Source organism: Kickxella alabastrina (assembly GCF_025024165.1).
Source record: "Kickxella alabastrina strain RSA 675 chromosome Unknown BX661scaffold_22, whole genome shotgun sequence".
In the NCBI taxonomy this organism is placed as follows: domain Eukaryota; kingdom Fungi; phylum Kickxellomycota; class Kickxellomycetes; order Kickxellales; family Kickxellaceae; genus Kickxella; species Kickxella alabastrina.
This window is the reverse complement of record NW_026251493.1, coordinates 108578-132500: the sequence shown is the minus strand read 5'-3', so window position 1 is coordinate 132500 and position 23923 is coordinate 108578. Positions and strand designations below refer to the sequence as shown.

The 23923-nt window shown below is 45.0% G+C and overlaps 5 protein-coding genes across 5 annotated transcripts; 2 read left to right on the top strand and 3 right to left on the bottom strand.

Annotated features, from left to right (window-relative positions):
- Positions 1-5295: 5295 nt before the first annotated feature.
- BX661DRAFT_172777 (glycosyl hydrolases family 18-domain-containing protein) lies at positions 5296-6759 on the bottom strand (the record flags this gene model as incomplete). Its single annotated transcript, XM_051533799.1, has 3 exons — positions 5296-5999; positions 6075-6222; positions 6517-6759. 3 exons carry the CDS (start codon positions 6757-6759, stop codon positions 5296-5298), a joined length of 1095 nt encoding a protein of 364 aa, XP_051389655.1.
- A 1017-nt stretch (positions 6760-7776) lies between these two features.
- BX661DRAFT_216114 (glycosyl hydrolases family 18-domain-containing protein) lies at positions 7777-9311 on the bottom strand (the record flags this gene model as incomplete). The annotated part of the gene is made up of 2 exons (XM_051538763.1): positions 7891-9311; positions 7777-7862 (listed from the first exon to the last, which is right to left on the bottom strand). Exons 1-2 carry the CDS (start codon positions 9191-9193, stop codon positions 7777-7779), a joined length of 1389 nt encoding a protein of 462 aa, XP_051389654.1. The 5' UTR covers positions 9194-9311.
- Positions 9312-10096: 785 nt separating this feature from the next.
- BX661DRAFT_186610 (glycosyl hydrolases family 18-domain-containing protein) lies at positions 10097-12096 on the top strand. Its single transcript, XM_051537058.1, has one exon. The coding sequence runs from the start codon at positions 10340-10342 to the stop codon at positions 11903-11905; it is 1566 nt and encodes a 521-aa protein (XP_051389653.1). The 5' UTR covers positions 10097-10339; the 3' UTR covers positions 11906-12096.
- Positions 12069-14024, bottom strand: BX661DRAFT_226187 (uncharacterized protein; the record flags this gene model as incomplete). Its single annotated transcript, XM_051538962.1, has 7 exons — positions 12069-12527; positions 12567-12750; positions 12966-13124; positions 13323-13554; positions 13589-13666; positions 13716-13775; positions 13905-14024. 7 exons carry the CDS (start codon positions 14022-14024, stop codon positions 12458-12460), a joined length of 903 nt encoding a protein of 300 aa, XP_051389652.1. The 3' UTR covers positions 12069-12457.
- A 1413-nt stretch (positions 14025-15437) lies between these two features.
- Positions 15438-18087, top strand: BX661DRAFT_55880 (glycosyl hydrolases family 18-domain-containing protein). Its single transcript, XM_051539264.1, has 2 exons — positions 15438-17537; positions 17708-18087. Exons 1-2 carry the CDS (start codon positions 15635-15637, stop codon positions 17710-17712), a joined length of 1908 nt encoding a protein of 635 aa, XP_051389651.1. The 5' UTR covers positions 15438-15634; the 3' UTR covers positions 17713-18087.
- Positions 18088-23923: the final 5836 nt, after the last annotated feature.

Sequence of the window (23923 nt, the reverse complement as noted above, 5' to 3'; positions counted from 1 at the left end):
CTAATTTTTGAAAGAACCATGTAATTGCATCTCAGGTAATCAATTGTCTAATGTTATGCATATAGTTTCTGAAAGGCTTCCATCACCATGCAGCCGATTAAAAAGGTTTACTTGATATTAGTATCAGCGGAGAGCTTGAGCTTGACTCTTGGGTTTTTTCAGGCTGTGTCGCAGAAATAGCTGTCGCTGGGGTTTTGAATACACACTTGGTTATTTTGACTATGCACTTGTTCTTTTTTGTTGAATAGGAACTTGGATGTCCAGAACTCGTCGATTAGGACCACTTTGAATTCGTGTCGCAGCAGCATCTCGCACATCCCCTTGCTGCAGAGTGGCTCTTGATGGTGGAATATCCCAGCCGACTAATTGCCGAGAGCAAGAGCTTAATTTTTGCCATTTTTTACATAGAGTGCACGTGAGCTGGACGTCAGCCTTTTTCTGGGTTTCGTATGCAAGGTAATGGATGATGCGGTGTAGTGGGGCAAAGAACCCAGCACCTTTGGGGGTAATGGTATGGCGTCGGGCCATGGTATTTTGGTAGAACTCAATGAGGACAAACTCGACCTTGTGCATCTCTAAAAAATACTCGACATACTCATCGAGGTTGAGCGAGCTCGACTCCGGATGGGCCAGTGCAGTCTTGGCCATACTGACGGTTGTGTGCGAGCCTTCAGCAGTAGGGCAAGCTTCGGGCTGTCCTCAGTCAACTTAAACTTGTTATTCACTAAGTTTCGGGTTTTGTTTAAATGGCAGGTTTTGCGCGCATGGGCGAGAGTGCTGCTGGTATAAATCTTGGCGTTGTTGACGTCCTCATTGGACCCACTCAAATATCTCATACAGCTGAGGATGTCGCGCCTGCCAGGGTCGGTGAACACAGCATGGTTAAACCAGCTGAGGATGTCGTCACAAATCAGGTTGTCGATGTAAGGGAACCGACTGACTCGCCTCTTCCGCTTGCATTTTTGCCACACTTTTAAACATTAGCTGCTATCCCAGCGTCAGCAGCCTTTTTACATATTCTTGCATTTTTGTGGACGCTTGCTTTGACACCATGTTGAGCGGCGGACTTGGCAGCGGACATTGGCGGCTGCCAAGTATTTTTTCTAGAATTTTTATGCAAATATTTTTTATTTTTTGCAAATAAATTGAATTTTCAATAAAAACTATAATAAAACGAATCCAACAGGGAAAGGGGACCCACCCAAATTGAAAAGTGAGACCTCCCACAGAGCCTTAGTCTGTTCGGATTTGTTGGTATAATAGTTAGGTATCTCACAACCTCTCCATCGGGAATGTAAGCTACATACCCGACTTTTCTCCCTGCTTACAAAGTTGGAAAAAATTATGAAAATATGAAAAAAACCGACTTCAAATGCACATATACAAGTTGCTGCATGCGTTGAGTTTTTGTTAAAACTAAATAATTGTGCAAAACATTCGTTTGTTACGCAGCCCGAGGATATGGAGGTAGACACTGAGGGCGAAAACCATGAGACGGATTCTCGTCAGCTCACAGATGGATCTGATATGGGCCAAATTACAGGGGATCAAATTAGGTGCCACAATTGACATCCGGACATACTGCCTGTCCAGAAATGGATGTGCTGGGCGCAAGAATACAGACATGCCAATTATACCATATCAGAGACCCGGGCTACTTTCATAAGGACCAGTTCTTGCGAATGGAGCACACGACTGCCAACGAGTGTCACAAAGACAAGGAGATATATATAAGGCGAGGCCGGCGATAATAGCACTTTAAAAACACTAGTAATAAAAACCTTTATAGTTTCACACCCATCTTTTTAACACTATTACAGTAGTGCTCCTTACACCCCCTCTTACATAACGCGTTCTATTCTATTCTTTTTTATTCGATTATTCAGCTGGTCCTTTGGCATTTATCAGCCAAGTATACAAATAAAAATAAATGTTCAAAGCACCAGTGTTCTTTTACCCTTTGCATTAGTTCGGAATTTCAACAAGTAAAAATAGACAGTCTTTGTTTCTTTATAAAATTTTCTTTTGCATTTATTTATACAATTATTTTTCCCTCACCTTTGCCTGCTTTTCTCATCCGGGTATCTGCCTCGTTGCTTGTATTTTGCATGCGTGTTTCCATCTTTTTTTTGCTGTCAGAAATATGTGTAGAGCCTTTGTCTACGTGGCATACTATGGACATGAGATTCACGTTTGCCGTTCGAGGTAAACAATTGGTTCAAAACAAACAAAGTCCACAAATATGTACTGCAACGGCTTTTTGCAATGCCGCAGCTCAATTCATCTCGATTTTCTTTTTACATTTTCCATACCAATTATATAATGAAATGGCAAAGAAAAATACTTTATTTTTCTTTTCTTTTATATTCTGTAGACATTCTTTTAATACCTAATGCATCAAAATGAGCCTTGCTCATTTTTCAGTAAGTGAAATAATTTCATTCTTTTTTCTATAAAACCTCACTTTTCAGTGCTTGCCCCCTTTACTCTTGTTTTTTCTCATCTCTTTTTCCCACTTTATAAGTTATTTTGTATTGATATATAACACCTTACTTAAGTTTGAAAGCCGCCGTATTATTCGCAGTTGACAAGAATACACTACCCAAAGTATACCCATGTTCAGATTCAATAATAAACCCGATAAGTTTGTAAACAGCCTCGAAAACCATACCGCCAAATATGATTCAAATGACAAGAACAAGAACAAGAACAAGAAACCCTCTAATCCCACAACCACTAATGATGAATTAGAACAACTTACTAAAAAATTCCAAGGTGTTGGAGGTAACATGAGTTTTTTATATATGATGGGTAAAACTCGTGTCTCAAATAAAAAGAAATAATACAAATTAAAAGATTACATTCTGATGGAACCATGTGCGTGGACAATCACATTAACAAGTAAATTTATTTAATTTCCAAAAAACACAGACTACAAGCTTACGAGTAATGTTTAAAACTTTAAACTTTGATTTTTATATTGTCTCGTTTTTTCTTTTTGTTAAACTTTTACCTTGAATAAATTCAACAGCTTCACTATTATTATTTGGTTATTGTATAAGAGGGGGTGGTGAGGGAGCACTACTGTGGTAGTGTTAAAAGGATGGGTTGTTTTATAAATGTTTTTTAATACTAATGTTTCTAAAGTGCTACCAGCGCCAGCCTCGTCTTATATATGTGTCTCATTTCCCTTGTTGTGCATTCCACCAGTTCTGCATTTCGTTGGCGAGAACTGGTTTTTATGAAAGTAGCCCGGATTTCTGATATATCATTGTTGTGGCCTTCACGTGTGTAGGCTCATGCGCATGCATTACAAAACAAACTGTCTGGATGTCAATATTAGCACCTGACTTAATACACTATGGTCTAGTACATATTTGATTCATCAGGAAGCAAACGGGTATCTGTTTCAATTCTTGACCCCAACATCTGCTTCCATGTCCTCGGGCTGCGCAACAGTTGAGCTTTCAATATACATTTACATGCTACTTGTCTAAAATAAATTTATAATAAAAAAATCTAGAAGTGGCAAGTTGTGAGCAGGTTATTCAATAGGCTATCCCATTGTCAATACCACTCTATGTACTCTATTTTTGCTTACATTCCAAATCAATTATGTGCCTTTATTTGTATTTTGGCCTCATTTAACGTCTTTTTATAATATGCGTATTGGGAATCTCCCAACGAGAGTAGAGGTATATAGGATTAAGCATCTGTTAAATTGAACAAGGAACCAACCGCTACAGAGTCGGCGGCTGGCCCTGAATATATAAGAAAGCTATGCAAACAATACTTGGCTGAGGGAGCACTCTCTTCTGCAACTTCCACGTCGGCTAGCAATGTTTTGGTAAGCATCGCCGTGGATACAAAGAAATGCAAACACCGTCAAAAATATGATGAGATGAATAGTTTCATAAATCAAACTAAATGCATGCCAATAATAAACCCATGTAGTAACAGGTTTGTGATTGATTTATGCATTTGCAATGCAACGTTCACATCACGTGTGCATGGCCCCGGCAAGGGGACAGTGGGAACACCCCCCCACGACTGGTTTGCAGCATGCTATATTTACAATTGCTTTTATCTTTTTCTTAATTGTTCTATTGAAATCGACATTTGCTGTCATATTATTTTTCAATTGCCCAAGGTATATGCAAGGCTGTATTTCAACTCTTTTCAAGTTCATGATGTTAGTAAAATTAAGTTGTAGAAGCAATAAACAAGTACAGAAATACATATTTTCAAACTACTCCTCGTCCCACCAGCCGTCACAGTCTCGCATTCTATTTGGCTTCTATATATAAAATAGTGGTAAAAATAAAAAATTCCCGCTCCATTTATTGTTCCATAGGAATATTCTTTTAGATGTAGAGCGGAACATAAGTAGACATACTTTTGTGAAGGAATAATTCAACTCAGAAGCCTTGTCCTGCTAAGCAAATAAAAGACACTTGTATTTTCTGTCTATATACACACTGCATGTTGCGCTCTTGTATAGCACATCTTTTTTATACAATTTTCTCCGTTCCCATATCTAACTGCCTTTAATTTTTTTACAAACAGTTGCATTTTATATTTTTAACCAAAAATTACACTTTCACCACTCAGCAAATGTCATGTTTTAGTAAGGTTACTACTGAAGCAGAACGTAAGGCTCCTAATGAGAAATATCCAGGTATTACGAATGATACCATGTTATATATGCTGAATATAGGCAAAACTAATATCAAAAAGAAGAGTAAATAGCTAAATAAAAGTTAATTGCAACGCTTTCCTATTGGCTGATGGCGATCAACTGATTAGCCAGTCTTGACTGTTTAGCCACACAAACAATGTCACACAGTGACCAAAGCAATATGTTTTCTTCTCTTTACCTTTCACAGTGCATAGCACTTAGTTATTAAATATACTTTATAGCATTATACTTTATCTACACGTTCATAGAACGTTCTATATTCCAACATTTCCTAATATCCAAAGAGCACTATACTGTTGGCTCCAACATATGGTAATGAATTTGAAAGGCGTTTAATTGGAGTTACTGTAAGCGATATCTATTTCAGCGCTTATAATTTTGTATTATTAAAGCATTGAACAAAAAATTATCAATGCGACATATGAATGCAATTTAAAGTTTTTACTAGTGTTTATAAATGTTTTGTAAATAATAAATAAAAGTGCAGTAGAAGCAAATTTCTTCGACATAGCAAACAAAAGAATATCTGTCTTGCGCATCACAATGAAGGCCAGTCGCAGTTTATAGTGGATCCACTTTGGAAGCATGCAGTGCCGCTACCGCATGATCGAGCCACCCATGTGCCAAAGAGACACATTGTAGCCGTCATCCTTGCCGGATATTTTTGCGCACTTGTGAACTTTATTGAATAAACAACTGCTGCCAGGAACTGGTGTTTCGCCGCTATTACCACTACCATTGATAATGGTGACAGTAGGATAATGTTTTGACGGAGTCACTGTAATGGTTGTGGTAATTGTAGCTGTATTTGATGCCGTTGGGACCGCCGCGGTGCTTGAATCAGCCGAAATAGTCGTGTTAATTGGTGGTCCGCCAATATTCCAGCTATGAATCACATCGATGAGCTTGTTATTGTAGTCCATGTTGATTGACCAGATCATAGTTCCGCCAAGGCCCTTGGCGGCAGCATAGTCGACCTTTATCTTGATGCTCTGCGGATCGTCATACAAGATTAACTGCTTGGTGGTTGGGTTGAACAGCCACGGCGTCTGTGAGACCGGGTCCCACTGGCGCACCCACGGCGCTGCCGCCGTGCTGGGGCTGCTTAGCACGCCCTGGTTGCACAAATGCTTCCACATCCACGTGCCGCTGTTGGAGGTTGTTCCAGCGCAGGCATCATACCACGCGGCATCTTCAGAGTCGCCAAGTGGGACCACACTCTCTTGCGGCTGGTACTGGTTGTTAGGGTCCTTGGTCATATCAACCTTTGCAGTCGTCGACCACCCATAGTATCCAATGCCTGCTGTCAGCTGGACGGCCGGTCAGCCAGCCCCGGTCCACGAATCGATTGCAGTGACAAACAACAAGGGCGCACCTTTGCCCTGTTCAAAGTTGAACGGCGCATTGGGCCCGGTCTCTGCATTCCAACTGCTGTTGATATCGTACTGCATAAGATTGGCATAATCGACGACCTTGGCAAAGGCAGCAATGTCCTTCAAAGGCCCGCCAGTAACATCAAACGGCTCAACGCAAATCGCAAGAGTAATTAGCTTCTGCCGCGGCCCAAAGCTGCTGTCAAAGGCCATGCAAAGCTCCTAGAGAAACACCAAAAAGTCTGGCGTATTGTTGACAGGGTCAAAAATGTTACACGTGTTGCCCAGGCGGCCCGGGTACTCCCAGTCAATGTCGATTCCGTCGAGATTGTTCGTCTTGACATAGTTAACTATGCTAGTAACCATTATGCTGCGCGTGGAAGCGCTCTTGACAATGTTGGAAAAGTAGTTGGATCCCGTCCATCCGCCGACCTAAAGAAGAACCTTGGCACCCTTGCTGTGGATGTCTGCCACTGTCTGAGCCAGGAACCAGTCACCCTCGTAGCTAAAGGTACCCTCCGCTGTTGGGATGCCGAAAGACAGATTGATGTGCGCGTACTTTGAAAAGTCCACGTTCGCCATTCGTGCTCTCTTCCAGGACGGGTAATAGCCAATAATCATGGGCCTGCCTAGTACTTGAGTAAACATGCCTAAAGCCAGTCCGGCAATGTTAAGCAACATGTGCATTATTGACTATTTAATATAAAAATAAGGAATGAAAAGCGTTTAATGCAAAATGCAAATGCAATGCTAGTGATAAGACTTGATAAAATATTTGTAAATGTAAAAACAAAAAGGGACGGCAACGAAATACCAATTGGAAGTTATAGTTCCTCTGTTCTATCTTTTGATCAAATTTATTAATATAAAATAATGAGGTGACTAGAACAACAGGGCGCTGAGTTTTGAAATTTGTCGTAGCATTTCAACCCTTCCAAGCTGCGTGGCAGTCTTATTTTATACCAGTACGTTAGTAAAAAGATAATAATTACCCCTCAATATAATATATCTTGCATATATGCGTAAACGAGATTGATGACAGGCATTGTGAAATAAAACAGCTGGCAGCAAATTTCCACATGACGTGTTTAAAGTACGCGCAGCGACTTTGACTTTTGAAATCAGCCTAATAACAACCATCACTTGATTTGGAACGTCTTTAAAGCTGTCTCTTATTTTCACAATGAACCTGCTAAGGCTGCCCCTTCTTTCACTTTCACTTTCCCCACACACAAATGGCAACTTACATTTTTTGAGCCACGTGTTCAAAAAACAAAATTAAATATTCCTGCAATGTCCATATGCAATGGTGACTGACAACTGACAGGTATGTCACATCAAATAAATATACTAAACGTCTGTCAAATCGGTTTTATTTAGTCGACCTATCGTGTATTTAAAGTGGTAAAATACACGGCATTTTCCATTCATTCATCTCTGCTGACAAAATAACACCATTGCCAAACTCGCTGCAAACAGTTGCATTGTATGTAACCGTATGATATTATAGTGTTTAATATATTTGTTTATATTGACAAAACTTGGAGAAATGTGAAACACCGCACTCAATAGTAATTTGTATTGCCCATTACCTCTAGCGCGGCCAGTCACAATGTATGAAATCACCATTCTGTTTGCAGGCTGTCCCCGAACCGCATTGTTGTTGAACCCAAACTCCCGATGCACACGTAATATAGGTTGAGCTCATGCCATCGCTCTCAATACACCTGTAAACTGTTGCTGAACCACAGCTTGCACCATTTCGCACATCTGTGCTTTGAACGCTACTGCTAAGTATGGTACTGGCAGGCAACTCACCAATACTGATGCTGCCTGATGGCCAGCCAATAGACTCGTTGGGCACTGCCAATGGTGGTGTAGGCATAATGGACGGCGGTTGCGGCTGCGCCCATGATTGATTTACATCTGCGTTGTTGCGTGGCGGTTCGGGCTGGATTATATTGGTAATTGCCGATATCAGCTCATTATTGTAGTCCATTGTGATGTCGTAAATTGACACTCCACCGAGTCCTTTGCCCAGAGCATAGCTGGCCTTTGCCGCAATGCTTGTCGGATCATCATAGGATATAAATACCTTGCTGCTTGGGTTGAATACCCACGGTGTCAGCGATAGGCTATCCCAGTTGCGCTGCCAGGGGGTTGTCGCAAGCTCTAAAGACTGCAGCACGCCCTGCTTGCGCAAGTTCTTGTATGACCATATTCCTGAATAGCTCGCCGGCTTGTTAGTGCACCGATCGACCCACAAGCCATCATCCTCATCGCCCCTGGGGATCTCACTTTCCTGTGGCTGGTACACGTTCCACGGCTGCGTCGACATGTCAACAGTGGACTTTGATGATCGGCCATAGAAGGATATTCCTGCAATGATCTGGTTGACTGGGAACTTTGCAGCGGTCCAGCTGTCAATAGCAGAAATGAGAGAGTACTGCGCCCCACGGCCATACTCGTAATTGAGCGGAGAGTTGGGCCCAGTTGTGCTGCTATGTGGACTGTTGACGTCATAGGACAGGATATTGATGTAGTCGACCCACTTTGCGTACTCCGACACATCACTGAGTGGGCCGTTGGGACCGGCAAACGGGCTCATACCCACGCCAAGGGCAATGACCTTTTTGCTGTCTGGTCCAAATGAATAATTTAGTGCTTGGCGCAGCTCGCGCACTAAAATTAGCAGATTAGAGGCGTCGTTTTGTAAGTCAGCCTTGTTGCACTCGCTGCCAACCCAGTCAATGTCCACGCCGTCAAGGCGGCTATCCCGGATATAGCTTACAATGGTGCTAATCATCCGGTTGCGGTTGTCAGAGTTTTTAAGCACGTCTGATACGTGTATCGAGCCCAAGTAGCCGCCCACTGCCAAGATTGCGCGCGAGCCGGCTTTGTGCACCTTGTCAGAAAACTCGCCAATGTCGTAGCTGGCTTCAAAAGTGAATGACCCGTTGGCCTGAGGCTCCGCGTATGCAAGATTGATGTGCGTAAACTTTGAAACGTCCACACTGTTTAGATCCTTCCAGCCGGGTGCATAACCAGCAATTATGCTCCCTGAAACCAACGCTGCACTGGCCAGCACTGTGCTATACCGTGATGCGCATAAAACTCGCATTGTTTATAAGGATATTGAAATTGTTTAAATTATAGGTGGAAAGGCGAGGAATTATCAAAATAATATTTCAAAGGCAAGATTATAGAGCAGGTTATAATATGTGTCAAAAAGTATGATACTAAACAAGGAATAAAATGAACACCTAACCGATCATCATTGTCCTTGTTGCATGCATTATATTGTGCCAGTGCTGTACTTTATTTTTTCCGAATGCCAGCATGCAGCTTACTACTTTATATTTTAAGGTACAAACCAAAACAACTGCCGAGGTTAATTTACCCAATAAAGCCTTGCATGCGTGTTGCTTCGTTTTTTTACTTGAAGCCTGGATGTCATAAAAAAGGGGTCAGCAGTAATAGCTGTATATTTTGTCGTGCACGCTTTGTCAAGGGAGGGAGCACTAATTGAAAAACGCTTTTCCCAAACAAACAAGCGCTATAGTGCGTCTTGGCCCACGTTTTCAAATTTAATCATTTAATAATGTATTCACTCAGCATGTGTGTATACGATAATTTTGAATGAGCTGCTTTTTTTAAAACCTTTCGCGTGATTCATGGTCTTGGTTTGCTTTTATTAATGAGTACATAAAAAAAGGGCGCCCACCATCATTATTAATCACTCATGCAGTAAAAATCAACAATTAGTTCACTTGTCACGCCATCTTGTGCAGTTACTTTATATAAAAGGAAAAACGTGGACATTGTATATATTTGCGCGTTTTTATAAAAAGAAAAGTGGAATGTGACACTAATACAAAGCCGCTCGTAAAGTTTTTAAATGCAGCAGCCATACCCAAAGAAAAATTGTAAAAAAAGAGTATTTAGGTAAAGAAAAAAAGAAAAAAGTATGTGCACTGCTTCAGCAGTTGTAAAACACAAATCAACAAAATGCGACATATAAATTGTGAAATAAGCTAATTCCCTGTTTTCACATTTAAATTTTTTTATCCCCATCTAATTATTTTTTGCAATTTTTAATCGTCCTAAACCTACAGTTTGCATTATTATTTATTACACAGTATCCACAGTTTACATTTTTACAGATACAGGTTATCTATACATTCAAGTGCTTGTTAAACCCCTATTGCAACCTTAATTTTGACCTTGGTCACTTATTTACTCTCTCGGTAAGCTTCAACACCAAGTCATGAGGTTTAACATGGTCCTCAGTGCTGCAATAGCAGTTATGAGTACGGCCACAACCGTTGTAGCACAAGGTTATATCATTGGCTACTATCCATCATGGCAAGCCACAAACATTGTCGGATTGGACTTTTCCAAGTATACACACATTAATATGGCATTCGGCATTCCCAACGATGATGGTTCCATTGCCTACGATGGCATAGCAACACTCGAAAGTGATGTTGCTGCCATCCAAGCCAAGAACACCAAGGCTCTTTTATCTGTCGGCGGCTGGTCAGGCTCCTCCAAGATATCTACTATTCTCAAGGACAATACTATACGCTCTACTTTTCTAAACGCCATGGTAGACTTTATTAAGACATATAATCTTGACGGCATCGATATTGACTGGGAGTATCCAGGCCGCCTGGGCAATGCGTGTAATGCTTTTGACGAGGTGAACGACACTCCGAACTTTCTTACCTTCCTGCAAGATCTGCGTGCCGAGCTTGATTCTCAGTTTGGCGACCGCACCAAGCTAATCACCATGGCTGTCTATGTGGAACCATTCCACATCAATGGCGTACCGTCCGATGTTACCGAGTTTGCCAAGGTTGTAGACTTTGCCAATCTCATGCAGTACGACATCAACGGCGCTTGGAACCCAGAGACTGGTCCCAATGGACCTTTTGACTTTGAGCAAGGCAAAGGCACACCCTTTTCGTTTGTCTCCGCCATTGACGCATGGACAGGTAATGGTTGGCCTGCAAATCAGCTGACTGGTGGTGTTGCATTCTACGGAAGATCGACAACAGCTACAGTCGACATGACCCTGGACCCAGAGAACCAATACCAGGCGCAGTCCAAAGTGGTGCCATTGGGTGATTCTGATGACGCTGAATGGTTGGATGTTTGTGCCGGGGCTACTTCAGTCAGTGGCAATTGGAAGTGGAAGAACCTGCGGAGCCAGGGTGTTCTTACCGACCCCGAAACTGCTGCTTTGCCATGGGTACGCCACTGGGATCCAATCTCCCAGACACCATGGCTGTTCAACCCAGAGACAAAGGTTTTTATTTCATATGATGACCCCAAGAGCATCAAGATTAAGATGGACTATGCCCAGTCCAAGGGACTTGCTGGCCTTATGCTATGGTCGATGGAAATGGACTACAAAGGCGAGCTTGTCGACTTGCTGAATACTTGGGTAGAAGGCAGTGGAGCTAAGTCCGATATAAAATCCAATTCCTCAGCTAACAGTATTGCTAGTCAAATATCTTCAGCAAACACTAGTTCAGCAGTTGGGGCACAAAGCACTGCTAGTCAAAAATCTTCAGCAAATAACAAAACTAGTTCAATGGTTCCGACAACAAGTGGTGATGATATAGCGGCTCCAAAAGATACCAATGCAAACGTAAAAGCCAATTCAATTGTTGATAACGTTTGCTCAACAGAGGGCGAGTACAAGTGCGATGATTCTAATGGTGAGAGCTCCACGTACTATATTTGCATTTACTCCAAGTGGTTGCAGCTCTCATGTGGCTGTGGAAAAGTGTGTCAAATGGACTCGGGAAATTTAACCTGTGGCTAACCAAGCATCAATATTGATATGCTTTTAGCTTGTTTATTTTCCTTTTTTATTGAAAACAATAAATTGGAGTAATCTTTTTATAGCACGTTCAATACATAATGTTTACTGTTTGAATGGAGATTGAATATTATTATGGAGCGAATTAAGTAAAAAAAACAAACAAAAAACATTGAACGAGTACCCAAACAACACCCCTTACAGGGACCAATTATGGACCTATGGGCCTGGGCAAGTTATTTCAAAAAATATATCTTGCCTCAGCGATGCGAATGGCAGGTCCAGGACTGCCTTGCAGCTGTTCCTCCCCCATTCACTCACCAAAGTTAAATCTCTAGAGGTGGGCGAGGTCAAAGGCAGCCCCACTGGTAATAACCCTTATCTCCAGACCCATGGTGACAAGTACCACCAGTCTGAAGTCCAAGAGGTTATCTCCTCATTGCCATGCTATAGGGAGGTATGGCTGCTGTCCTCGCACCTCTGCTACGATCTGTTGTCTGTGACTGTCACAGCCACCAACACCTCCTCTTAGGCAGAATCCTTGACTATTCTCCCCTAGAAGTCCTGTTGGCCATTTTTCTTCTTCCAGTGGTTGTATATAAACTCAGTCTTCTCTGTGATCTGTCTCTGGGCGCTGATCTCACTTGCTGTTGGTCATGTGAACTCCTTGTATCTGAACTGCTCACTGTGGCCATAATTGGTCTCTTCAGCCATGGATTTCTTGATGTTCAGCGCCCACTCCTCCAAAAGCAGAATTAACAGGGACAATTTGAGTACATAGGCACACATGGCCATCTGCGAGTTGGAGCCCCATCTTTTTTCTAGCTCCAGTGTTGATGGTGGGAGGACTGTGGACCTGTGATACAAGAAATTGCGGCTTGTCTCTGGCGATTGATTAATGAATCAATCGCCAGTTAATTCCCTACTTGGACATGCGGGAATTCATATGCACATATAAATACTAATGAATATGAACAGTGGAGGCTGTTCATCTCTCAGCTTTCTTTTAGTTCATTCAGTTCAAATATATATTTTTAACATAACAGGACCTGTGCTCACAGACCATCATGTATCCCCAGGTCTCTAGCTGTCTGCAGCCTCAAGGACATCATTGCATTTCTGTCTCTGGGTATGCACCCCTGTACCAGTTTGTCTGCCGCTGCATCACTGGGGCTAAGCTGTGAGCCAGGTTGGTCATGAACAAGCAGTGGTTGTGTTCCTGCTGGTTGGTGATCCTGTGGCTGTTCTACAAGACCCATTTTCCTGATCTGTCTCTAGCCATGCTGGTCGCCCGAGCCAGATAGCACATCTGTCGTCATTCCAAGCTGTATTTTTCCTCCAGGGGTAATGGAGTTGTTGTGCTGGTAATGGGATTGATATCAGGTAGTGGCTGTTCTAGTGATGTTGTCGGCCTGGTTACTGGTGGCTGCGGCTGCAGTTGCAGTTGCTGTAGTGGCAGTGGCAGTGGTGGTAATTATGTGGCTGCTGTGCCTGTGGTTGAAGTTGTAGCTGTTTCTATTGGGGGTGTTGAGAGAGAGAGTTGAAGGAGATAATGTGAGCCTGGCCCTGGGCGCTGTTGGCAGCTCACCGGGTGCTGCATTCTGGGCTTCTGCAAGTTGCTGTGCTGCTTGTGGGTCAAGCGGGTGTGGCCTCTGTGCTTGAGCAGACTGTCATTTGTGCGTGCACCAGGTGGCCCATAAATAGGTTCCTGACGCAGTTCTCACCCTGGCGGCAGATGAGTCTCCCTGCTGTTATTGGGGCTAGCTGGTTGCCTACACAGAGTCTGAATTGCTTTGGATTATTTTTCCTCCACCAGTCTGGCCACCCAGGGGGCCAGACTGTTGTGCACTCTCTCTACCACTTGGTCCGCCTTCTCATTGTCAGGGATGCCACTTTGGCCCATTACCCAGACGATATGCGTGTTTGCCATTTGGTTCTGGAACCACAGGCACACATGCATAGCTAAGAATGCAATGTTTTACCTTTGATGTTTGTGCTGTACATCCTTCTTGTCCAGTAGTTCCTCTGGCAATTTCATCACTACCTGCAAGCCAGTGAAGATTGCGACCCTCTTCTCCCGAGGCACTATGGCCACTGCTGCAGCAAGTGTCAGGAGCTCCATGGTAGTTGACGAGAATGGTCCCTCAGTGGCCCTGTCTGATATAACAGATTTTGAGTGTCCACCTCCAGTTGTGGTCTAGGATATAATTGCCATAAAGGAAATCAGCTGGTCGGGGATGGTGGTGTATGAGCTGTCAGAGTACATTGCAATTCCCTGTGCCCAGCGCATGTCCTTGAGGTGTGCTCTTGACTGGAACTTTTCTTGTATCTTTGTGTTGAAATTCCAGTATGCTGATGTTGCCTCTGCTGTTGTCCTCGCATGTTTACAGTGCCTATGGACTGGCTGTGAATTGCCGGTTATAGGCGCTGTACTTCTTGTTGATATTATGGTGTTCCACACACCCATCGCACTTCTCAATATCTTGCAAACCATATTTGACATGGGACAGGTTGACTATTGGTACTTCTGCTGCTGTGCGTCAGTCTGAGTTTTTCTGCCTGAGACTGTTCTCAATGCGACGCTACCATCTTGCTATGCCTACCAATCTCCCTTTGGCACTGTCATATGGCTTGAGCTTAAACAGGTAAATGTCGTATATAATCCGGCACTACAGCTGCTTATTAAATATCTACTTACAAAAGTATTTCTTTGGCAGTTTATTGAAGGCCAAGGTAATACACACGTCCGTTAGGTCATGGGGGTTGTGAAATCCTGATATTTATTGCATGGTGATGGATAATGCCAGCGATGTACGAAGGCCAGGCCTTGCCAACTTTGGTGTAACTGGGCTCTTTAAACTGCATGTTGGCAGCAACTTGCTTGTCTGTCCACACACAATTCCGGCTAAGGCTGCGTTCATTATAAAAGCCCTAAAGTGTTGGAATATAGGACGTTCTATGAACGTGTAGATAAAGTATAATTCTATAAAGTATATTTAATAACTAAAGTGCTATGCACGGTGAAAGGTGAAGAAAAGAGAGCATATTGCTCTGGTCACTGTGTGACTTATTGTTTATGTGGCCAAACAGCCAAGACTGGTCAATCAGTTGATCGCCATCAACCAATATAAAGTTGAATTATTATAAGTTTATAAACATTATCTATTAATAATGGCTACACCCACTCAGAATTACATGCTCATTAGCACTGCATAATTATTTAAAAGACAGTTGATTAGTTTAGCTTTTTTTGTAGCTAAAGATAAAATGTCACATACTAATTTTTCAAATAGTCACATGTAGTTTGTGATTCATTTTACAATAAACACATGCCTTCTTTTTACAATTAAAATGTTTATGATCATTCATCATTTATACCAATACACATGATAATTGTTGAAAACTTATTACCTATAAAACAAAGTTGTTTTTTAAACGCAAAACCAATTTGTTATATAGTTATATCGTCGCAAGATGGCAAAAAAATTTACATCGAAAAAATACCCGCGTTAAAATGGAGTATAAATAACTGAGGAATATTCCAATGCTCGTTATCAAACAATTCTTATCATTATTTTCCACACGTATTTTTGTCTACATAATAGGTTTATATTTAGCATATGTATTGGCTATCTTATTTTTATATCTCATTCCAATCGATTTAAAAATCGCATGCACATCTTAATTTTTAATAAAACCTCTACGCTTTCAGCTTAGTTTATACATCAAGGCATGAAGTTTAACATGGTCCTCAGTGCTGCAATGACAGTTATGAGTACGGTCACGTCAGTTGTGGGCGCAGGCATTAAACTTGGCTACTATCCATCATGGCAAGCCACAAACATTGTCGGATTGGACTTTTCCAAGTATACACACATTAATATGGCATTCGGCATTCCCAACGATGATGGTTCCATTGCCTACAATGGCATAGCAACACTCGAAGGTGATGTTGCTGCCATCCAAGCCAAGAACACCAAGGCTCTTTTATCTGTCGGCGGCTGGTCAGGCTCCTCCAAGATATCTACTATTCTCAAGGACAATACTATACGCTCTACTTTTCTAAACGCCATGGTAGACTTTATTAAGACATATAATCTTGACGGCATCGATATTGACTGGGAGTATCCAGGCCGCCTGGGCAATGCGTGTAATGCTTTTGACGAGGTGAACGACACTCCGAACTTTCTTACCTTCCTGCAAGATCTGCGTGCCGAGCTTGATTCTCAGTTTGGCGACCGCACCAAGCTAATCACCATGGCTGTCTATGTGGAACCATTCCACATCAATGGCGTACCGTCCGATGTTACCGAGTTTGCCAAGGTTGTAGACTTTGCCAATCTCATGCAGTACGACATCAACGGTGCTTGGAACCCAGAGACTGGTCCCAATGGACCTTTTGACTTTGAGCAAGGCAAAGGCACACCCTTTTCGTTTGTCTCCGCCATTGATGCATGGACAGGTAATGGTTGGCCTGCAAATCAGCTGACTGGTGGTGTTGCATTCTACGGAAGATCGACAACAGCTACAGTCGACATGACCCTGGACCCAGAGAACCAATACCAGGCGCAGTCCAAAGTGGTGCCATTGGGTGATTCTGATGACGCTGAATGGTTGGATGTTTGTGCCGGGGCTACTTCAGTCAGTGGCAATTGGAAGTGGAAGAACCTGCGGAGCCAGGGTGTTCTTACCGACCCCGAAACTGCTGCTTTGCCATGGGTACGCCACTGGGATCCAATCTCCCAGACACCATGGCTGTTCAACCCAGAGACAAAGGTTTTTATTTCATATGATGACCCCAAGAGCATCAAGATTAAGATGGACTATGCCCAGTCCAAGGGACTTGCTGGCCTTATGCTATGGTCGATGGAAATGGACTACAAAGGCGAGCTTGTCGACTTGCTGAATACTTGGGTAGAAGGCAGTGGAGCTAAGTCCAATATAAAATCCAATTCCTCAGCTAACAGTATTTCTAGTCAAATATCTTCAGCAAACACTAGTTCAGCAGTTGGGGCACAAAGCACCGCTAGTCGAATATCTTCAGCAGACAACAACGACAACGAAGACGACAATGACGATAACGATGACAATGACGATGAAAACGACGATGAAAACGACGACGACGACGACGACGGCGACGATAACGATGAGAACGATGACAACGATGACGACGATGACGACGACAATGACGATGACAATGATGATGACGACGACGACGACAATGACGACGACGACGGCGATGACGACGACGACGACAATGACGACGACGACGGCGATGACGACGACGACGACGACGGCGACGATAACGATGAGAACGACGACGATGACGACGATGACGACGATGACGACAATGACGATGACAATGACGATGACGACGACGATGACGACGACGACGACGACGGCGACGATAACGATGAGAACGACGACGACGACGACAATGACGATGACAATGACGATGACGACGACGATGACGACGACGACGACGACGACGACGGCGACGATAACGATGAGAACGATGACGACAATGACGACGACGACGGCGATGACGACAATGACGATGACAATGACGATGACGACGGCGACGATAACGATGAGAACGACGACGACGGCGACGATAACGATGAGAACGACGACGATGACGACGATGACGACGACGGCGACGATAACGATGAGAACGATGACGACAATGACGACGACGACGGCGATGACGACGATGACGACGACGACGACGACAATGACGATGACAATGACGATGACGACAATGACGACGACAATGGCGATGACAATGACGATGACGACGGCGACGATAACGATGAGAACGACGACGACGGCGACGATAACGATGAGAACGACGACGATGACGACGACGACGACGACGGCGACGATAACGACGACGATGTGACGATGACGATGATGATGATGAACGACGACGCCAATGACGACAACGACGACGTATATGTTCAGTGGATAGTGAGTTCAAGTGTGAGGATGATGAAATCCAAAGTTCTACTTATTATGTGTGCAATCTTGGCAAGTGGATAGCATGCACATGTGACATAGATACAGTTTGCCTAATGAACAATTGTACTTTATCTTGTGCCGTCCCTGGACCATGAGCTTTAATTATTTATATTAATTATTTGACATTACCAATATATGTAGTGTGCTTGGTTTTTGTATTGAGCTTTTAATTTAATATATTCATTATTCGTTTTATTTTGATCATCCCGTTTGCCAAATGTTTAAGTGGAATACTGAAGTATCATCATTTTGAATGGAATGTGACAAAAATTATTGGCTAACGGCAGCCAACTTGTTAATTTACTTTTAATAGCGAATATATGAGTATGAGCTTAGTGAAGATGGAATTAATCACACCACGGATATGTGTCATTTCGAATAAATTTGTATGCACATCACCTTATTTGCACAATCTGTTACAAAGCGGTATAACGTAATTTAGAATCTTTATTTTATCCGAAGAGACCATTTCTCGACTTCCTGACAGCCGCATCTATGTTCTTGTTGAAACACAAGATATACCACAACAATACTTGATTAGCAATGTTCTGATTGCCACGCGCGTAGTCATAGTCTTAGCAAGGAAACCTTGTGCCCAACTATGACAAATCTGATAATTTAATTTAAGCAGTTATTAGGAAAAGCTGTTCTGTCATGCCATGATGTTTTCTACATAATAAAAAACCAAGCGTTTATTTACTTTCAATTAATTTTTTGTCTTTATACAAATGTGTGCATTGTAGAAAAAGAGAAAATATTAGCACCATTTTTTTGAAAGCACATCTAATTATGCCAATGCAAAAATTGTGAAGGATTATTTCTGAACACATTGTAATAAGGGTGACTTTATAAGAATTATTATGTTATATTTTTCAAGACAAAGTTATTTGGAAACAGTTGGATGAAAAATAAAAAATAATGAATGAGAAACCAAAAGGAAGCAATTGGTAAAAACGAAGGGTAATTGCAGGTTTCCTTCCGTTAATACTTTTTATAATAAAGTTTCTCAACGCCGAGTGGTTGGATGTTTGTGCCGGGGTTACTTCAATCAGTGGCAATTGGAAGTGGAAGAACCTGCGGAGCCAGGGTGTTCTTACCGACCCTGAAACTGCTGCTTTGCCATGGGTACGCCACTGGGATCCAATCTCCCAGACACCATGGCTGTTCAACCCAGAGACAAAGGTTTTTATTTCATATGATGACCCCAAGAGCATCAAGATTAAGATGGACTATGCCCAGTCCAAGGGACTTGCTAGCATCATGTCATGGTCAATGGAAAAGGACTACAACGATGAACTACTTGATTTGTTAAATAGCTAAAATGGTGATTAATTAACCAAACCTACCACCGCGTCTAGCTCATTAGCTAATGATACAAACGATAAAATCTTTTCAAATAATATAATCAACGATTCTGCCTCTTTAACCGAAGACAGCAATCAACTTTGCAGTATTTCTATTACAATTAATAATTTTGCAGCTAATGCTAACAGCATTGCGACCAGTGTAATGGTTAAAGGCACTTGCTCAATTGAAGGCGAGTACAAATGCAATGATTCGTGTGAAGAAAGTGCCACATACTATTTTTGCAATCATGGAAATTGGGCGCAATTTTCATGTGAATCTGGAACTGTTTGTCGGATAAACTCTGGCACAATGAGCTGTGGCTGGCCAAGCGTGTAAACCATTAATATATTAATAATTTTGTTTACTAGTTTATCAAGCGTACTCTTTTTTAAAAGTCATATCTATGCATGGATATTAAAGTGTACGTTATTTTCATTTAAAATCTTGATGCGCTATTTTTATTAATAATTTCAGTTTATGTTTATATAATTTATTATATACATTTAATTAAACATGTATAATTCTGCAAACAGGGTGCATGGAAGAATAGTAATTTATTTGCCATCAGGCTTGAATATCCGGGTGGCGTTAGAATAACGGGATAGTAGGAATATTAAATGCAGGTTATTATTTTATTCAAGCTTGTAATTACTATTGTTTTATTGTTTTATTCCATATATAAACTGATGGCAGACAAGTAAAAATAATTTCTAACCTTTTTTCTAATATTTTTGTCCAAGCTATTTTTAAACTTGATAATGTTATAGTAAGAGGGGGGTGTGAGGAGCACTAGTTGTCTAGTGGTAAAAGTTAGGGGTGATTTTATAAAAGGTTTTATTACTGATGTTTCTAAAGTACTACTAGGGGCCAGCCTCATCTTATATATGTTCCCAGTCGCCTTTGTCGTGCACATTGTCCATTGTGCGCTCCGTTGGTGAGAACTGGATCTTCTGCGAGTAGACCGGTATCTTGGCAAGTCGATGTTGTGGTTTTCGTGCGTGTACGCTTATGCGTGTGCATTACAGGATGGGGGGCATGTTTGGGCATCAGTGTGATGCCTCCCTGATTTGCACCTGCATTATCCAATTAGCGTCCTATCGATCAGCGCGCAGGTGGGAACTTGTTTCGCGGTTCTCGACCTCAACATCTGCTTCCATATCTTCAGTCTGCGCAACAAAAACGTCAAGACCAGTGTCGCCAGCGGCGGTCTCATTCTGCTCGTGGAATACGTCGGACCTTAGCCGCCTGGCTCGGCTCGGGGGGGAGGGTGACTGGTCATATATGGGCAGTGCCTCCCGGCCATCCGGGTGGTGCTGCACGTCCTCCGAGCCTGCCTCCGTGAGCGCTCGACTTCTCTTGACCGGCCGGCCGGGCACGATCTCAGCTGTCGGCAGAGCCGGTTTCCTGGTCAGCAGTGCACCCGCGGGCCGTGTCACGATCACCTGATCGTAGGCCCGCGTGTGTCCCATGACTTGAGCGTCCTCGCCTTCTGGGGCTGTGCTGCCGTCCTCGTCGGAAACGAGAGCCCCGCCAGCCACATCTTCGCTATCGTCTCGGCTGTCGTTCACGTATTCTTCTTCTTCCTCTTCTTCACTCTCAGTGTCATGCTCATCCACATATGGCTCTTCAGCGGCTCTTGCAAGCAGTCCCTCGTAGGGCCCGGTACTGTCGCCGTCGCCATCATCCTCCATTTCGGATACGTCCTCAGCGACCACTTGGGCTGTTGGGACCTCTAGTCTGCCTGCTGGCTGGTGGCGGATCTCTGTCAGGAAGGATCTTGCTTCGCTGTTGTCCATGCTGTCCGGCGAGCCCGGCGACTGTGGGGGTGGTGTGAATGGTCCCACCCTAATGTGTGCGGGCTCCAAAGCGACTTGAGGGGCATCCTCCTCTTCCTCTTCGAGTGTGGTTGGGTGCCAGGGCGCGAATATCCTGGGGTGGGCCTGGCCCATGAACTGTACATGTGACTCGGGCGGGGAACCAACCGCCGGCGTCTCCGGCCATGAGTAGCCCGGGTCCGACGGGAGGGATATCAGCATTTGGGCCCTAGCTTCGGGCATTTGAGCGTATGCTCTTGGGCGCGGTGCCGACGGCCCTGGGCTGCCCCCGCCGAGGCCCGTGCCGCCGTCCCCGTACTCGCTGGTCGCCCACTCTGAGTCCGTCCACTCTGAGCCTGATGGCTCTGATCTGCGGGCGATCTCCGCGATCCGTTCTGAGGCTCCATGGTGGTACCGCGTGATCGCGTCGCCTGGTACAATGCGATGGAAGGGCTTGCCGTCAGCATAGGCCAGGTGGTAGGAGGTCTTGTGCCGCGACACGACTCGGAACGGACCCAGGCGGCGTGCAAACTGATCTGCCACTGAGCTGGCCTTGGGGAGTGCACGGCAGGTCACCCACTCACCCGGCTCAAACCAGATGGGGTCGATGCCTCTGTTGTCCCTGGCGTTGGCACGCTGGCGGACCATTTTGCGGTGCTCAGCTGCTTGCTCACGTATCATCTCGGTGATCTCCTCCTCACTGGGGGGGCTCTCACCCTCAGGGAACTGGGCGTATGCTGTCGCTACACGCACCGCAGGCTCGCCGAAGAAAACTGCCGCCGGGGTGTTGGCGATGGCCTCCGAGCGCGTACAGGCGTGTGCAGCTACAATGCGCGGGATGTGCTGCGTCCAGCCCTCCTCGTCCGGCTGATCGGTGAAACAGCATCGCAATGACTGCTTGAATTTCTTGACTGCGGCCTCAGCCAAGTCAGACTGAGCATGGTACTGGGCGGTTGTGATGTGCGTCACGCCCTCCCTGCTCAGGAAGTCCTCAAAGTCATGGGACACGAGCTGCGGGCCGTTGTCCGACGTGAGATATTTTGGCTTTCCGTAGGTGCCAAACCACTCGCTCTCAAGGACATCGGTGAGTGTTGCTGTTGTTGTGTCGTCCACTGCATAGATCTGCATGAACCCGCTCGCACTGTCAACTGCTACTAACGCATCCTGAGGTGCTTCTCCTCTGTCCCCAATGTGTAGCAAGTCGATGTAGACATGTTCGAGCGGCTTTGCAATGTACGACATGATCTTGGGTGTGTGTGACTTTTTCTGGATCGCTGTCATCTGGCAGGTGTGACAGCACTTTGTCAGACTTTCTACCACTGTGCCCAGGCCCGGACATGTAATCAGCTCGCGCACGAAGTCGAGGGTCCGCTTGTACCCAGCGTGTGCCAGGGCCTGGTGTGCCTTGCGTACAAAGTCTCGCGCCGCCTCACGCGTCAGTATGGGCACCCACATGCCTACTGGCCCGGGCGTGTCACTGGGGGCCAGAGCGTACAATCGCCCGTCACGCAAGGCCTTCTTGCTGACGACATTGTATTCGGGAGTTGTCGGACCGTTGAGTGCCTCGCGTTGTTTGCACAGCTTGATCCAGGACTGGATCTCAGCATCGTCATCCTGGCAGTGCAGAAAGTCCGCGACATTCGGTAAGTCCTCTAGCGCAGACGCGATTCTTGCGAACTGCTGGCTCATGGATGCCGGTGTCGGCGCCACGGACAGGGTAGTAGCTGGGTCGGGTGCAGGCATAGGGGTCGGCTCGGGCGCAGGGGTAGGGGTAACTGTTGCCCCCTGTACGGCATGCCTCAGTCTGCCGCGCTTGTGCCGGACGGGTGTGTTGAGCGCCACCGGCAATGCCGGCTCCTGCTCGGGTGCCATGTCTGTTGTCTGTGCACTGCGTCTGGGTCTACCGCGCCCACGCCGCGTCGCCACTGGGGGCTCTGCTGCCGGGGATTTGGCCTGTGGTACGTCTGGAGTCACCGTAGCTGCTGCTGGCGCCTCCACTGGCTTACGCCTGGGACGGCCACGCTTGCGAGGCAGGTCTGCTGGGGGTGTGGGTGAAGTTGACGCAGTGATGGTCTGTCCCTCACGCCGTGGCCTGCCGCGCTTACGAGCCCCGCTCACAGGGGGCGTTGTATGGGCCGTCTGCGGCATTGTGGCCTGGCCGAGGACGGGGTTGCTTGCCTTGCGCTGGGGCTTGGTCTGCTGGATGGTCTGCGCTCGGTTGGCTGAGCGTGTACGGGCCGCTATAGTTTGCATGGGGGCAGCGGCGGTCATGGGGTTGTTCCTCATGGTGCCGCCGTTGGGAAGTGCGTCGGGCTCGTCGCCATTGGCATAGACGATTGGGGTTACTGCTGCAAAGGCCCCGATGCAATAGGCCACCCTCTCGCCATTTGATTCGCGTGTGAATTGGTCGCCCTCGAAATCCATGGCGCCAATTGTGTAGACATACTCGCCCCCAACTGTCTCGGTCGCTGGGTTGACAAGGGTGTTTACCTCATCATCATCTACATTGCCCAGTGTCTTTTTCTTTTGCGGGCGCAGGAACTCTTTTGCGCGTGATAGCCAGTCGGCGGTCTGCTGCAGTTCCCCAGGGCGGTGGACGATCATGTGCTTCTTTATGCCAAGCTCGCTGAGGCCAAGCTTGAATTGCGCCAGGGGGTCGGCGTCATTGGTGGTCTTGTGCGCGAACAGCGAGACCACCGTGCCGCAGTCCGTTTCGATCCTCAAGTTTGCACACCCATCAAGGTACGCATAGAAGTGCTTCACAGCCTCGTACACAGCGCACGCCTCGCGCCAGGTTGAGTGTTTCCTCCCTTGCATGCCTCCAAATGCCCGTGAGAAG